Below are 12,841 nucleotides of genomic sequence, written 5' to 3' on the forward strand. Positions count from 1 at the left end.
AATGGAATCGATTTGGATTTTTCTCCACGTTTGTTGTGCGTTCTCTGACATGTAAGCTTTTCGGGCGAAAACATTCACAGTTTCTGTGCAGGCAACATGAACGCTTGTGTTATCACAAAGCAGCGTGGGTGAAATCAGGATTTTATCCAAATTATATCTCAGGATAATAAAAATTATATTTAAAGTATCATGTTTTTAGCTGGAAATCACCACAAGGAGAGGAATCTGAAGCCACTATTTCTCTGGTTACCAAAACTAAATAATCAGTTTCAGCAAAGCAATGCTTCACTGATATTACATGACAATAAGAACTGTAAGTGGCAACATTTGCTGTAAACGGTTCCTATATGGCAACCTAAAATAACACTGAGCTGGACACCAAGTATGTAGCCTGGCATTATTTGAAAACAAAGGCTATAAAGGCAAATCATGTTTTTTTAATATTTTCAGTTTTACTTGCAAGAACAAACTGAGCATGACATATAATAAAAAAATGTTTACATTTAGATGTTAAATAGAGACGTAAAGTAAAATCAATTAAAAAATAAATGTGTGCTGTCTGAATGGTCTCTTTGAAGGCTTCTAGTTGAATCTTGATCTTTAAATTAAACACAGTGATGTTTTAAATCAGTTCAGGAACGTGAACTAGATTCAAATACAGAACAAGACTTTAAAGGATTTTAAAGGTCATTCAAAGCTCCTAATTAAGGCTGAGTTGTTTTCCAGTTTAATGTTTTAATTTCTAGATGCTTCCACAGTTTAAAAAGTGTGCATAAAGTTGAAGGAGACAAGTATATAAAGGTTAGTTTGTTCATTTCCACAGCGTGCAAATAGCCTCTGTTATTCATTTGGAAAACTAAGTGACATGAACAGCAAAAGATGGAAGATGGAAGTCACCTAGGGCCGGGCGATATGGCTGAAAATTGTTAATTATTGATTAGTTTTTTTGTTTTAAATATCCAAAACATAACAAAACTGGTGACATGATCTTCTCTCTTTTATCCACTATTCCCTCTGTAGCTCTTGTACTCATTTTCTCCTTTCACTCCGCTCCATTCTTTTTACTTGTATACAGTTGTGAGGCATGGTGGCAAACACTTCTCCTGTACTCAGGCATACTGTGTGTATTCTATGGACCACACACTGGTCTGGACAGTTGAGATTTTAATAGTCAAGCTAGCACTGCTGTCTCTCAACTCTATTGTTTTGTCTTGTCGCATAGAAAACAGTTAAGGAGTGAATATTTTTAAAGTTTTGACGCCAGAATGAGATTGCTTTTTTCGGCCGTATCGAAACTGTTGTATTTCCCAAAACTGGAATGGAAATACTTCTTTTGAATTACATGAGTTACATGATCAACAACCGGCTGTTACTGCTGACGGGAACAACGAAGACGATGAAGATGATGTTTTTTTTAATGACATCGCATGAAAAAACTTAGGCTACATTCTGCAGTCTTAATTGACCCAAATCCAATTTTTTGGGTGTAAAATCGAATGTATTCCAAATATATGTGCCTTGCCTGGGAAGAAGAAGTTAAAGTGCTCAAAAGTGTTTGTGGAAGTAAACATGGATGCTAACAGTGGAGCACAGCTTACAATTTGGAAGTTGTTGTCTGACTGGAGGCAGCACATTAACAACTTAATCCTTATTATCGTCCACCATGGTTATTGTTTTTCTTCCCCCTTGTTTGTATCGGGGCACAAAATTGTGACCACACATCCAAGTAATGAGGGTCGCATACGAAAAAATCTGACCTGTGATATTCAGATAAGATCAGATACAGGTTGCATAAAAAAATCGTATTTAGGTCGCTTCAGGCTGCAGTGTGAACGCAGCCTTATTCACATGTGATTTTAATTGCATTTCTTGTTCAATAGAAAAACAGCACTCGTGTTTAGTTTTTTTTTTTCTTTTACTTTAGCAGAATATCTACAAAGTTTTGCACACATTTGTAATGAAAACACAGTCGGTGCTGCGTGGGACGTTCAAAGCTTTACATTTTATTTTGATTTGATTTTTATAATCAACTGTGCTTTAAACTTCTCCACAACCTTGTCTCTGTCTGCTTTGTTCCTCAAGATGCCATTTGTTCTCTAATGTTGTCCAACAAAACCTGTGAAGCTTTCACAAAACAGCTGGATTTATGATAGATAATTGCACACAGGTGGCTCTGTTTGGTAATTAGATGACTTCTAAAGGAAACTGACAGTAATGTGTGTGTTTTCTAAGGGTAAGGTGGATTTAACTACAAATGTGCACAGCACTTTTTATTTGAAACAAGAAAACTTATTTATATTTTAAATTCGCTTCAAAATTTTTCACCAGTTTCTGTTTTGTGTACTAGATGTGATCCCAACAGAAAACAGTAAAAGTAAAAGTTTAAGGGGTCTGAAGAGTTTTGTACAGTTGTTTTTTGGATACATTTACAATTTCTTTGTCATTTTGTGACTAAATCTTTGAAAACTCATTTTGCAGCCCTTTGTGTTGCTTTCAAAGACAAGGTGATCATCTATTTGACAAAAGGGGAAAATAGAAATTGCGAGTATTTATACAGAGCCATAGATCATTTCTTGGGGACTGTTTATGTTCTAATCCATTTTTCTTTCCTTTGCCGTGTTATTTTCTACCACTTGTAATTCTTCATTGCCTTGTGGAACCTCATATTGTGTTCTGTTCCTCCCTTCTGAAACAATTCCATTGATTTTCAGATTTGTTCTATGCACAAAAATAAGTGACAAATAAACGAAGGAAGAAACGTTTTTGGGTCCAGATCATCTAAATGTCTGAAAATGGCCTCTCTTCAGTAGAATGCAGCCATGATTGATGTAGTTATACTTTATCTGCTGTGACTCGTGCTTGAAAATGGCTCTTAAATTCTTAAATTACTCTATTACACGGTTTATCAAGTACCAAGAACAAGGAATCATTAACTCCCCCTTCCAAAAAAATCACAACGTGTTTTGATATCTGTGCTGCCATCTAGTGGAAAACCTTCAACTAATTTGTTTGTGGAAATTGCTTCATACTTTTTCCACCTTGGTCGGGCTATTTTTAGGAAAAACACAGGAAATTCCTCTTTTGCAACAAAAAAGCCTTCTCTAGTGGTTGTCTAATTAAAGTTAAGCTCAAAGCATCGGCGCAGTCCGCTGAGGTACTAAAATAGCTGTCGAGTTATGAAATGTTTAGCTTTAATTTCCTCTGGAACAAGCAGTGTTTTTAGAGTATTCACAGAGGGAACATTGGTCTCCGAATCGCTCTATGTAAGAACACGTTTGTAATTGTGTGCAGAGTCTGAGGGGTGACTTCACTTGAAGCGGAAAAACATCAGAGTTCATGTCCTGAACTGGAACGTGGCTTTCTTCATTCGTTTTATAACCTTTTCTTTACTAACTACATAAAATGTCCAACATATACACAAAACTCACACTATAATAAAAAACTGCAATATCACTAGAATGTTATATGACCAAACATTACAGCATTGTAATGGAACAAAATTACTTCCATACAATAAATCATATAAAATTAACTAAATTGTCAAACTTGCAAACTTTAGAAGAAAATTCTGGAGGATTAAAGTGAGAAGGGAAGTGGTTTTAAATTGTTGTTCAGAGTTTCTTTGTTTTCTGGATTAAAATAATGACTTCTGTGTGAACTGTGAAAACTCCCGTCTCTAATAGCTGATAGATGAGCGCTACAGCACCAGGGCTCAATTATGAAATTATGTATCTCATGTATACATGAGATATAATTTCTGACACACATACATGTGTTCACATCTAAAATGCTGCCAGGATTTTTAACGACTTGCTGCATGAACAAACTTACTCACGCGTGATTTTAATGCCATTTCTTATTTAATTGAAACATTGCAACTGCGATTTTTTTATTTTTTTTAAACAGTGATGCCTGTTGAAAGCCTTTTCTGTCAGTCTGCACTGTATCCGTGGCTATAATGTACACTATGAAGGTGTGGTGTAGTGTGAAACTGCTTGGAGTTTGCAGACTTGATAAAGTGCTTTACAACTTGGGCCACCACCATCGCATCCCAGAGATGGCTTATTAGGGCCACTGTAAACAGGAAAAAAGAGGAGTATATTTATCTCAGTCTTTTTTTTATTAAAAAAAACAAGGACATTTCTGACTTTTCAAATTCAGAAGTTTTTTGGTGGAAATTTACTCCTCATTTTTTCCAGTGACCCCAACACGCTGGTACTTCCTCGTTGGCTGACCGCTACATCCGTCGCGCTCTTCCTGAACGCCGTGCTATAAGACCGGGAAGGTTGCCAAACTTCATAAAAGTACATTTAGAAAAAAATCTAAACGTGGCTTTCCAGAAATTAAATTTAATAGCAAAAACTATTATTTCAACACACTTTCATTGTTGTAAGAAGTAAACATACACGACAAATAAATTTAAGCCAGCATATAAGCTGCTTTGCCTTTTCCTTTATTATTTTGTGGGTCAGAAGCTAAGATGTTTGGAAATCAGGGATTAGAATTAGAAATTCACATTTTTGTCTGACAATGGAGAAATTCCAGCATTGATACCAAACAGAGTTGTTTGATAGTGGCTTGTTTGGTGAAAAAACAAACTCAAAATGTCACGTAAAGTACCAGCTGTAAAGCACAGTGGTGGAGGGTTGATGATGATTTGGGTTGGCCACTCTTATGTTTAACGGTTGTTGGGGGAAAAAAATTCTTGAGAAAATATATTTCTACATGAACATTGAGTTCAATTTTATTCAGTAAAAGATTTCATTTGGTACTGCTGCATCGAGGAATGAATCACTAAAGAACACATGACAACATAAAACATATTTTACCCAAATCCTTCATTCAGTCAACACTACAGCTTTCCAGGAGTAGCATTACAATGAAAGTGTGTTTATAACCCTTTACATGATGTACATCATATATATTTTTCAGTAAAATACATCAAAACCAGCTGTTTCTCCCCGTCACTCCCTCCCATAGCGACACTTAGCTAACAGTTCACAGCGTTGCTAAAGTTGCTAAATGACGAGGTGTTCTCTACTAGCATCTCAAAAGTTTAATCCAGACAGGAAATATGTACAATCTCACACTGAGACTCTTGTCTTTAAATTTTGCTCAGGTTTCAGCCAAAATCTGAATATTCACTTTAAGAAAAGTTACAAAAGAAAAAAGGTTAGTACAGGGAAACCATGCAGGAAATGCCCTGCTATACCAGAAGAAAAGTTATAATACAGGACAGCAGCCAGCAGCGCACAATGGCTTTGAACTTAGAGGGTTTTTTTACATTTGGCAAGCTGCAGTGTTAGCTGGCTGTCGTCTCCATCCTATCTGGAGCAAAACCATAATTTAAGAGTTGGCCAGACTTGGACATTTTTCTATTATTGGCTTTTGAACCACTAATCATTTATCATACGTGTTGTCGTGTTGTAAAACTGCCTCAAGCTACAACAAGAACTGTGTTCTGAGTGAAAAAAACCAAACAAAAAGAAAAGCAAATTGAAGCATTTCAATTTGAGAAAGGAAATGTTTGAGTTATTGCCTCTTTTTCTGCAACCATCTGCTCTGTAGATCCTTCAGGACCTAATCAATAAACCTCTGGTTGTTTGATGAACACCCTGTGCACATGCATGTTTTATGTGTGCAGGTGTTTGTTTCTTCTCTCCAAGTATCAGTTTGATTTTTGGAAAAAGCAGTTTAAGATAGACACAATAGCTGGATTCACAACAAGAAAACTTGGGGCAGAAAAAGTGCTTATTGCAGGATTGTTTTCTAAACTACATTTGTAAGTATTTTTTTTTACTTAAGGCAACTTGCTAGGGGGCCATACAATCAACCGCCATCAGGAGTCACCTAAGTGGTACACAGAGCTCTCCTGCTTGTAATTTAATCTTTCCCCAGGTTCAATTATTCTAACTCTGGAGGAGATACAGGGATCATACGCTCTGTAAATGTAGGCTGTAAAATGAGAAAGGAAATGTTCAAAAACGCTCTGGTCAGACGAGACCAAAGTTTAACTTTTTGGCTTCAATGTATGTCTGAGAACTAACACATCATCTACATTGTGCAACACTAGTGACCATAAAATTGTGCAAATTGGAATTACGAACATGAATCCGCTTAACGGAAACAGGACAAAACCTTAATAAAACGTTTTTGTGCTATGAAAAGTTTTTGGCTGTATCAAAATGTGATTAACAACCGAATTATACCACTGCAGAAAAGAGGAAGAAGACAACAGGAAGTGGTAGCAGGATGTTGACGTGGCATGTGTTTTAATTGACTTATCTCGTGAACATAATTATTCACATGTTATTTTAATTGCGTTTTTTATGCGACGGAAAAAAATGCAACTGTAAAATAGTTTTTTCAACATTAGCAAAAAACCAGAAATGTCAACATTTGTAATGGAAATGCAGCTGCTGTTTTGCTTTAGATCAAAGCATATTCAGGTGTTCCTAGTCAATGTCCAAAGCTAAATCCTATTTAAAATACTTTGACTAGACCTAAGTTTGGCCAAAGAGGATGTTTCATTTGCAAAAACTATTCATAAACCAAGCTTCATTTTACAGTTATGCACCACTTTGTGTGTCTAATGTTGTTTAATCCCAAGAAAGTAGATTAAAGTCGTGACAAGTGGAAATGTTCAAGAGTACGTTTCAACGGTACTGAACAAATACGAAGCTTTGCTGCTTGCCTCGACTATGACTTTGTTGGAAAAGAAGAAGAAGAAAAAAAAGAAGCAACCTCCCAGTTCACCCAGCTTGACTTTGTTTTCAGGTCATACTGCAGCTGGGACCGTCACACTGATTTCCTCCTCTTGCCAAACACGTTGTTGATGAGCTTGGCCATGGACTTGGAGCCGCTGTAGCGCCGGCGGTCGGCTCGGTACTTCAGGTGCTCCATCACCTGCCGGATGAGCCGGGTGAAGAGGCCAGCGATGTCCTGGTAGCTCTCCGCCGCCGACACCTCCTGGAAGTGGCAGCGGGTTTCCTGCGCCAGGCTGCGGCCTTCGTCCTCTCGTACCTGCCGGACGTGGCACAGGTCCTGCTTGTTACCCACCAGGCACACGGGAACGTCCGAGTCCCTGAAACAGGAAGGAGTGTTAACTTGGACGGACACTATCGTTGTATATCCTACGTTTGGACACATTTCTTAACCCAAAACGTGCCCCTTCTGAGTGTGAGATGGCTGTTCTAGCTTGGTATTGATCTTAATAATGTATCGATCCCGATAATGGAAAAAATTTTACTTTGTAGGAAAAGGATGTTATTCATTACAGATCCAAAACTTTAAAACAGATTTTGCACATTTGCTGTATCAAAAGAAAGACATCTGGTTTTCCTTTTTTTTTTTGTTCTTGATTGAGCAAATTTACGCAGTTATTAAAACAGCATTTGGGTCACTGTCTTTCAGAACACTTGCTAATATTTAATCAAGTTTAATCAGGTAAGTCGAAGCTGATTTGGGCACAGCACAGTCGGCTTTTCAGTAAAACTCTCTGGACAGACATGGATCTATACAATAACTGCTTGTTTATAAAAAGGATAAATACATTGTGCCATATTTAACATTTTCAATTGTAATAAAATGATTATCTTAATTTACTGTCTAATTCTAAGCTTTGTTCTTTTATTTCACTTTATATTTAAAATTCCTAGCTACACTTTCTGAAACATTTGAAAGATGTTGCTGTTTATGTTTTACCTGTTTGACCAAGATAGTCAACCTATTGTTTTTGTCAGTTTCTTTATTATTTATTTTACAGTGGCTGGAAATGTGATACAGGACGGTTCAGTGTCAGGAACTGGAAACCGGTGGCCCGGTGAAAACAGCATTTAGAGTCCTGTTTTATGGACGCTAAAATTTTATGTAAATTTCTAAAAATTTCTACACTTTTAGAAATTACTCAAAACCAAACAGAAGAATCAGTGCAATTCAAGTCACCTGGACTGACTGAACCAATTAAAGTTGATTTTACACGTTTAATCAAACTTGTGATGCTACTGGAGAATTTACATTTGTCAGTGTTTTTTATTTTTTTTAAAAAGAAGTACCCTTTTAAGTCAACTCAGCACTGTTTTTCTGTACTGTATCGTATCGGCGGATACTAAACTTCAGATATTGGTATCGGAAGTGAAAAAAATTGATCTGTGCCTCACTGGTCGTAGCATACAAACACCACATTCAGATCCTCTTCTTATCTTCACCATGAGTTAATGATCTCCTCCTTCACTCCTCTTCCCTTTCCGTTGGTAAGATGAATTTTCCTGAGCCGGGTTGCCCAACTGATGTGGCTCGGCTTGTTTTTCTTGCCCATCGTCTTGAACCGTTAATCAGGACGCACACGGCTCAGTCGGGACATTCCACAAACTCAAACCTGCACAAAGATTCCTGTTCATCTTCAAAGAGACGAGTGGAGCTTTTGTTTTCGTTCCGTCTTCCCGCCGTATTTTTTTCATTTTCTTTTTGCGGATGTCTGGGTGCAGTGTAGATGTAAATAATTCCAGCCACTTCACCGCTTCCCTTGTTTAAATATTCTCTCATAAACCAACAGTCTAGCTATGAGAAGAAATGCCTTTCGCTGGAGGTGGCTGGTTAACGATTTCCTTCGTCAGAGTGAATGTAACGCTGTTCATTAATATTTACATTGTGTGAGAATCATATGGTGCTATGGAATCAAAAACAAACAAAAAGTTTCTTCTTAGGAATCTTTGCTTTTTGTTTGCTTTTTAAATAAAAACATCTTTGCTTGTTCAGTTTTATCATTTGGTGAAAATACAGCTATGAATATCACAAATGTTATTTTTGTGCTTTTTCCACATGAGGACAAGTTTGGAATTTCTCAAAATAACGACAAACACCTCGATGATCGCCATCATATGTTAGGTTTACAACACGGCAAAGGAGTAAAGTCAACAGGCCTCAGTTAGCAAGTTAAATGTCAAACTTCATGACAGAACAAGGAGAAAAAGAATAAACAATTATGCCATGATTTTAGTAGGGATACACAATATACTGCTTCCAACATCTGTATTGGCCGATATTAGTAATTTTTTAACAAATCAGTGTTGGCCCCATAAATAAAACCGGGCCGATATGAACAACCGATACTTATTTTTATCTTGTTGCCGTCTATTTCTGGTGGGGTTTTTTGTTGTTTTTTTTCCCCAAGGTGTCAAAACGGTATTAAACTATATGTAATAACAGAAAATATCGGTTATCAACCATAACAGCAATATTAGTATCGGATATCGATATCAGCTCAAATTGTCGTACGGATGCATCCCTAGTTTTTAGGAGCTGACATTAAAAATGACTTTTCTCCCTGAACAACTTTTGGAAAGTGATTTCTGCAATCAGTTATAGCAGCTGTTCAGCATGAAGAGTTGCTTTTAGAAATGTAGAAATATTATAGTCAAACCAAACAGAAGGATTGACCCAAATAATGTTTCTTAGTGTTTCTGTCTTTATAATTTAGCTTTTGTTAATTTTGTAGTACATTACATATTTTGTTAATTAAAATCATTTTTATATTTTCTCTGTCAAAAAACAATCTGCCATCTTTTGTTACTTTTGAATAACATGGATATTTTTTAGTTTTTCCTAAAGAATTTCAAAGATTAATTTCAAAATTTCAGAGGGTTGTTTTAGCAAATTTTTGGCTTTTCAAACTCAGAAATTTCCACTTTTTTTGTTTTGGTAAATTTTTGAGTTGTTTTTTGCAGAAATCTACACCTCTTTTTTCCCCCTTAACAGTGACCCCAACATGCCGCTGTAGTTACGTTCTGCACTCTCAAATCCAGAACAGAACTGCCATAAATGTTTGCAGTAGGACATATTTCTACCTGTGAAACATTTAGAGGCTAGCAGGAAAAGCCTCAATGCTAAACAAACCTCTGATCTGTCAGAGCTCCTTACAGCTACATGACATCAGCATGCTGTTATTTCTGATCTACTGTTGAGTTGCGCTGCCTCTGACCCTTTGCAGCTGTCGGTGCGAGCCTCCCGGATCTGGCACAGGATGCTTTTGGCGTTGATGAAGGAAGAGCGGTCACTGATGTTGTACACCACCACGAAGCCGTCGGCCCAGTCCACTGGCTCCTCCAGGATGCACCGGGCCTCGGAGCTCTGCTGACAGGGGGACAAGTGCTTTTATTCTGAAATCACAGTTTCAGAGTAAAACAAAAAAGAAACTAGTTTTATTTCAGTTTTGTATTCTAAACATGTTATTAGCTAGATGAGTTTCTATAAGTGTGTTATGCAATTTTCATGTCTGAAAGCTGCGTATATCACCTTGTAGAAGTATTCATACACACTATTGTTTCCACGTTACAACCACGCAAAAAGCATTCAACCAACTTTGGATGTTTTGCCCTTTTATCACCCTTTATCTCAGAGAATAGACTTTAAAGTACTTCTGTTAGTTTCTATTTGCTAAATGTCACAATAATGAGAAAATATGTCAGAGATTTATTTATGAATGTGTTCAAAATCAGAAGCTGACATACAGAATGATTACTGTCTCTTTAAACAATCAGGGAAAGCCCAGATGATGACGTGGTGAGGAACTGGTGCACTTCATAAAATAGATGACGTCATGAGGAAAACAACATTACGTAAAAATATAGAAGCAATGTCCAAATCAATCAATCAATCAAGGTTTATTTATTAATACTTATTAATGTTTTTAATATTAGAAGTTTACCTAAATTTCCTCTGTATTTGTCAGCATTGCCTTTGAACTGTATGAATTTTATGAAGTGCACCAGTTCCTCACCACGTCATCATCTGGGCGTTCCCTGATTGTTTAAAGAGACAGTAATCATTCTGTATGTCAGCTTCTGATTTTGAACACATTCATAAATAAATATCTGAAATATTATTTTTCTCCTTATCCTGGCATTTAGCAAATATAGATATTTTTGGTAAATCTAACTGACCTAAAACAAGAAAACTTTGGTCTGACTTTACTTCAGATGCTGAGAAAAAAAAATGAGTGTGTGCCTTTGTATTTAGTGTATGTAAACATCTGATTTCACCTGCACATGCCACACTTTTCAGATTTGAAGTTTTGTTGTTGGAATGTGAAACAAACAAACAAAAAAACAAACAAACAAAAAATCTGTCCCAGGTATTGCTACTTCCTGGCTGAAAAAAAGTCAGTCTAGAAGCTGACTTTTGGCTGTCTATAGTAATGAATGCTGAAAATAAGAGAACTCCAAACAGGAACGTACAACCTGGACTCCATATCATAGCCTTGACATGTGAGTCGTACCTGAGAGCAGGGGTCAAACACTTCGAGGTTCAACTGCCTGCCGTCGATCGACAACCTCTTATGGTACAAAGAGTCTGTAAACGAGACGCAAGAGAGAGAAAAAGGACAAAACCTATTGGCATAAGTATCATTACAGCGTTATTCTGTTTGATTTGTGCATTTTGTGTTTATGAGTGACATACAGTTTGAATTTGACCTTTAAAAAATTACTACAACCTTGTTTGTTAGCATGGATTTCATATAGAGACGCAACGATCCGATATTAATATTGCTCTTGATATTGAAAAAAAATATCAGGTATCAGTGACAATGTTCCTGATCCGTAAGAGTAGATCTATTTAGTCTAATTCTATGGTTTGTACTCTGAGCGACGTCATGCTTTATTATTTATTTTACATTATATTTAGATTTCCTAATTGTAGTCAACCTTTTGTTTATGTCAGTTTCTTTATGTTTATTTCTCATTGGCTGTTATGCTCCTGATTGCACTGACTAAACAAATTACAGTTGTTTTTACATATTTGACCAAACTGTTGGTGTATTGAAGAGTTGCTGTACTGGTGCAGAGTCATCAGGTAAATTTGTAATTCAGTACCTTTTTCCACTTTGCCATTTTCTACCCTCATTTTGTGCCCTGTCATTATTGTTTTTGGTACTTTTTAATAGGTACGTCAAATAAATATCTAAAAATGCACAAATATTTTGTATAATTCCAATTAATTCTATATTATTTGAGTTTTTTGATGGGCAGGTGAAAAACTCAAATAATGACCTTTTCCCATTAACCATGAATTGTTTGGTACAGCTGATTTCTGGAAAAATTAAAGACTATGAATTGAACTGATCACACCAAATTAATTCTGAGTAGTTTCTGTTTGATTAAAAGTCATAAAGATCCATCAGAAAAAAAATACCTTAGGTCATCAGGTTTCAGGTTGGATAAGAAAAAATTTTCAGTAAAAGGAAACGACCAAAATGATAAAGAGGTGAAACGACCTTCACAGATCTGCATCTGATAGCAGCGCTAGGTATTTATGGTCTTCTACTAAAGCTTTTAAAAGCAAAAGGCTTTCTGAAATCTGGAAACACTTACTTGCATTCGAGGCGTATTCACCAATAAAGCGTCTGGTCAAGAATCGCACAAGGACAGCTGGAGGAAACAGAAGAAGAAGAAGAAAAAGGAAAAAAAGTCAGAATATAAAACACGGGATCATTAAAGTCTCATTTCTCACAGGTGGGGGGAATGAGGTGTGACAAGAATAAAAAATAAATAAAAAATTCATTTATCTGTGCAGACCCAACACAGAGCCAACAGTTTCTGGGACTGGAACGGTGAAAACCTTTAGCTCCACATCAAACAGGTCACGCCGCTTTGCTGGAAAAGTTTTGTGTGCATGTTTGGCACAGCGAGGTGAGCGGTCCATTCACACCCACATGAAACCGACTGACCGGGGCCAGTTCTGGTCCCACAGACAACAAGTTTCAATTGTTGGGCTGGGGTCCCAGAACAGAACATTAATGACGGTAGGCCTCAACACACACACACACACACACACACACACACAC

At 36.8% G+C, this 12,841-nt stretch overlaps 1 protein-coding gene across 1 annotated transcript; it reads right to left on the reverse strand.

Annotated features, from left to right (window-relative positions):
• Window positions 1–4,714: 4,714 nt before the first annotated feature.
• On the reverse strand, window positions 4,715–12,459 carry LOC106950945 (ras-related and estrogen-regulated growth inhibitor-like protein; the record flags this gene model as incomplete). The annotated part of the gene is made up of 4 exons (XM_015038139.1): window positions 4,715–7,084; window positions 9,980–10,131; window positions 11,276–11,349; window positions 12,369–12,459. Coding segments are annotated over 4 exons (603 nt in total), but the record flags the coding sequence as incomplete, so codon positions are not given.
• Window positions 12,460–12,841: the final 382 nt, after the last annotated feature.

The sequence above is a fragment of the Poecilia latipinna genome, unplaced genomic scaffold (assembly GCF_001443285.1).
Source record: "Poecilia latipinna isolate Pla-1442-1.1 unplaced genomic scaffold, P_latipinna-1.0 Scaffold430, whole genome shotgun sequence".
NCBI lineage: Eukaryota > Metazoa > Chordata > Actinopteri > Cyprinodontiformes > Poeciliidae > Poecilia > Poecilia latipinna.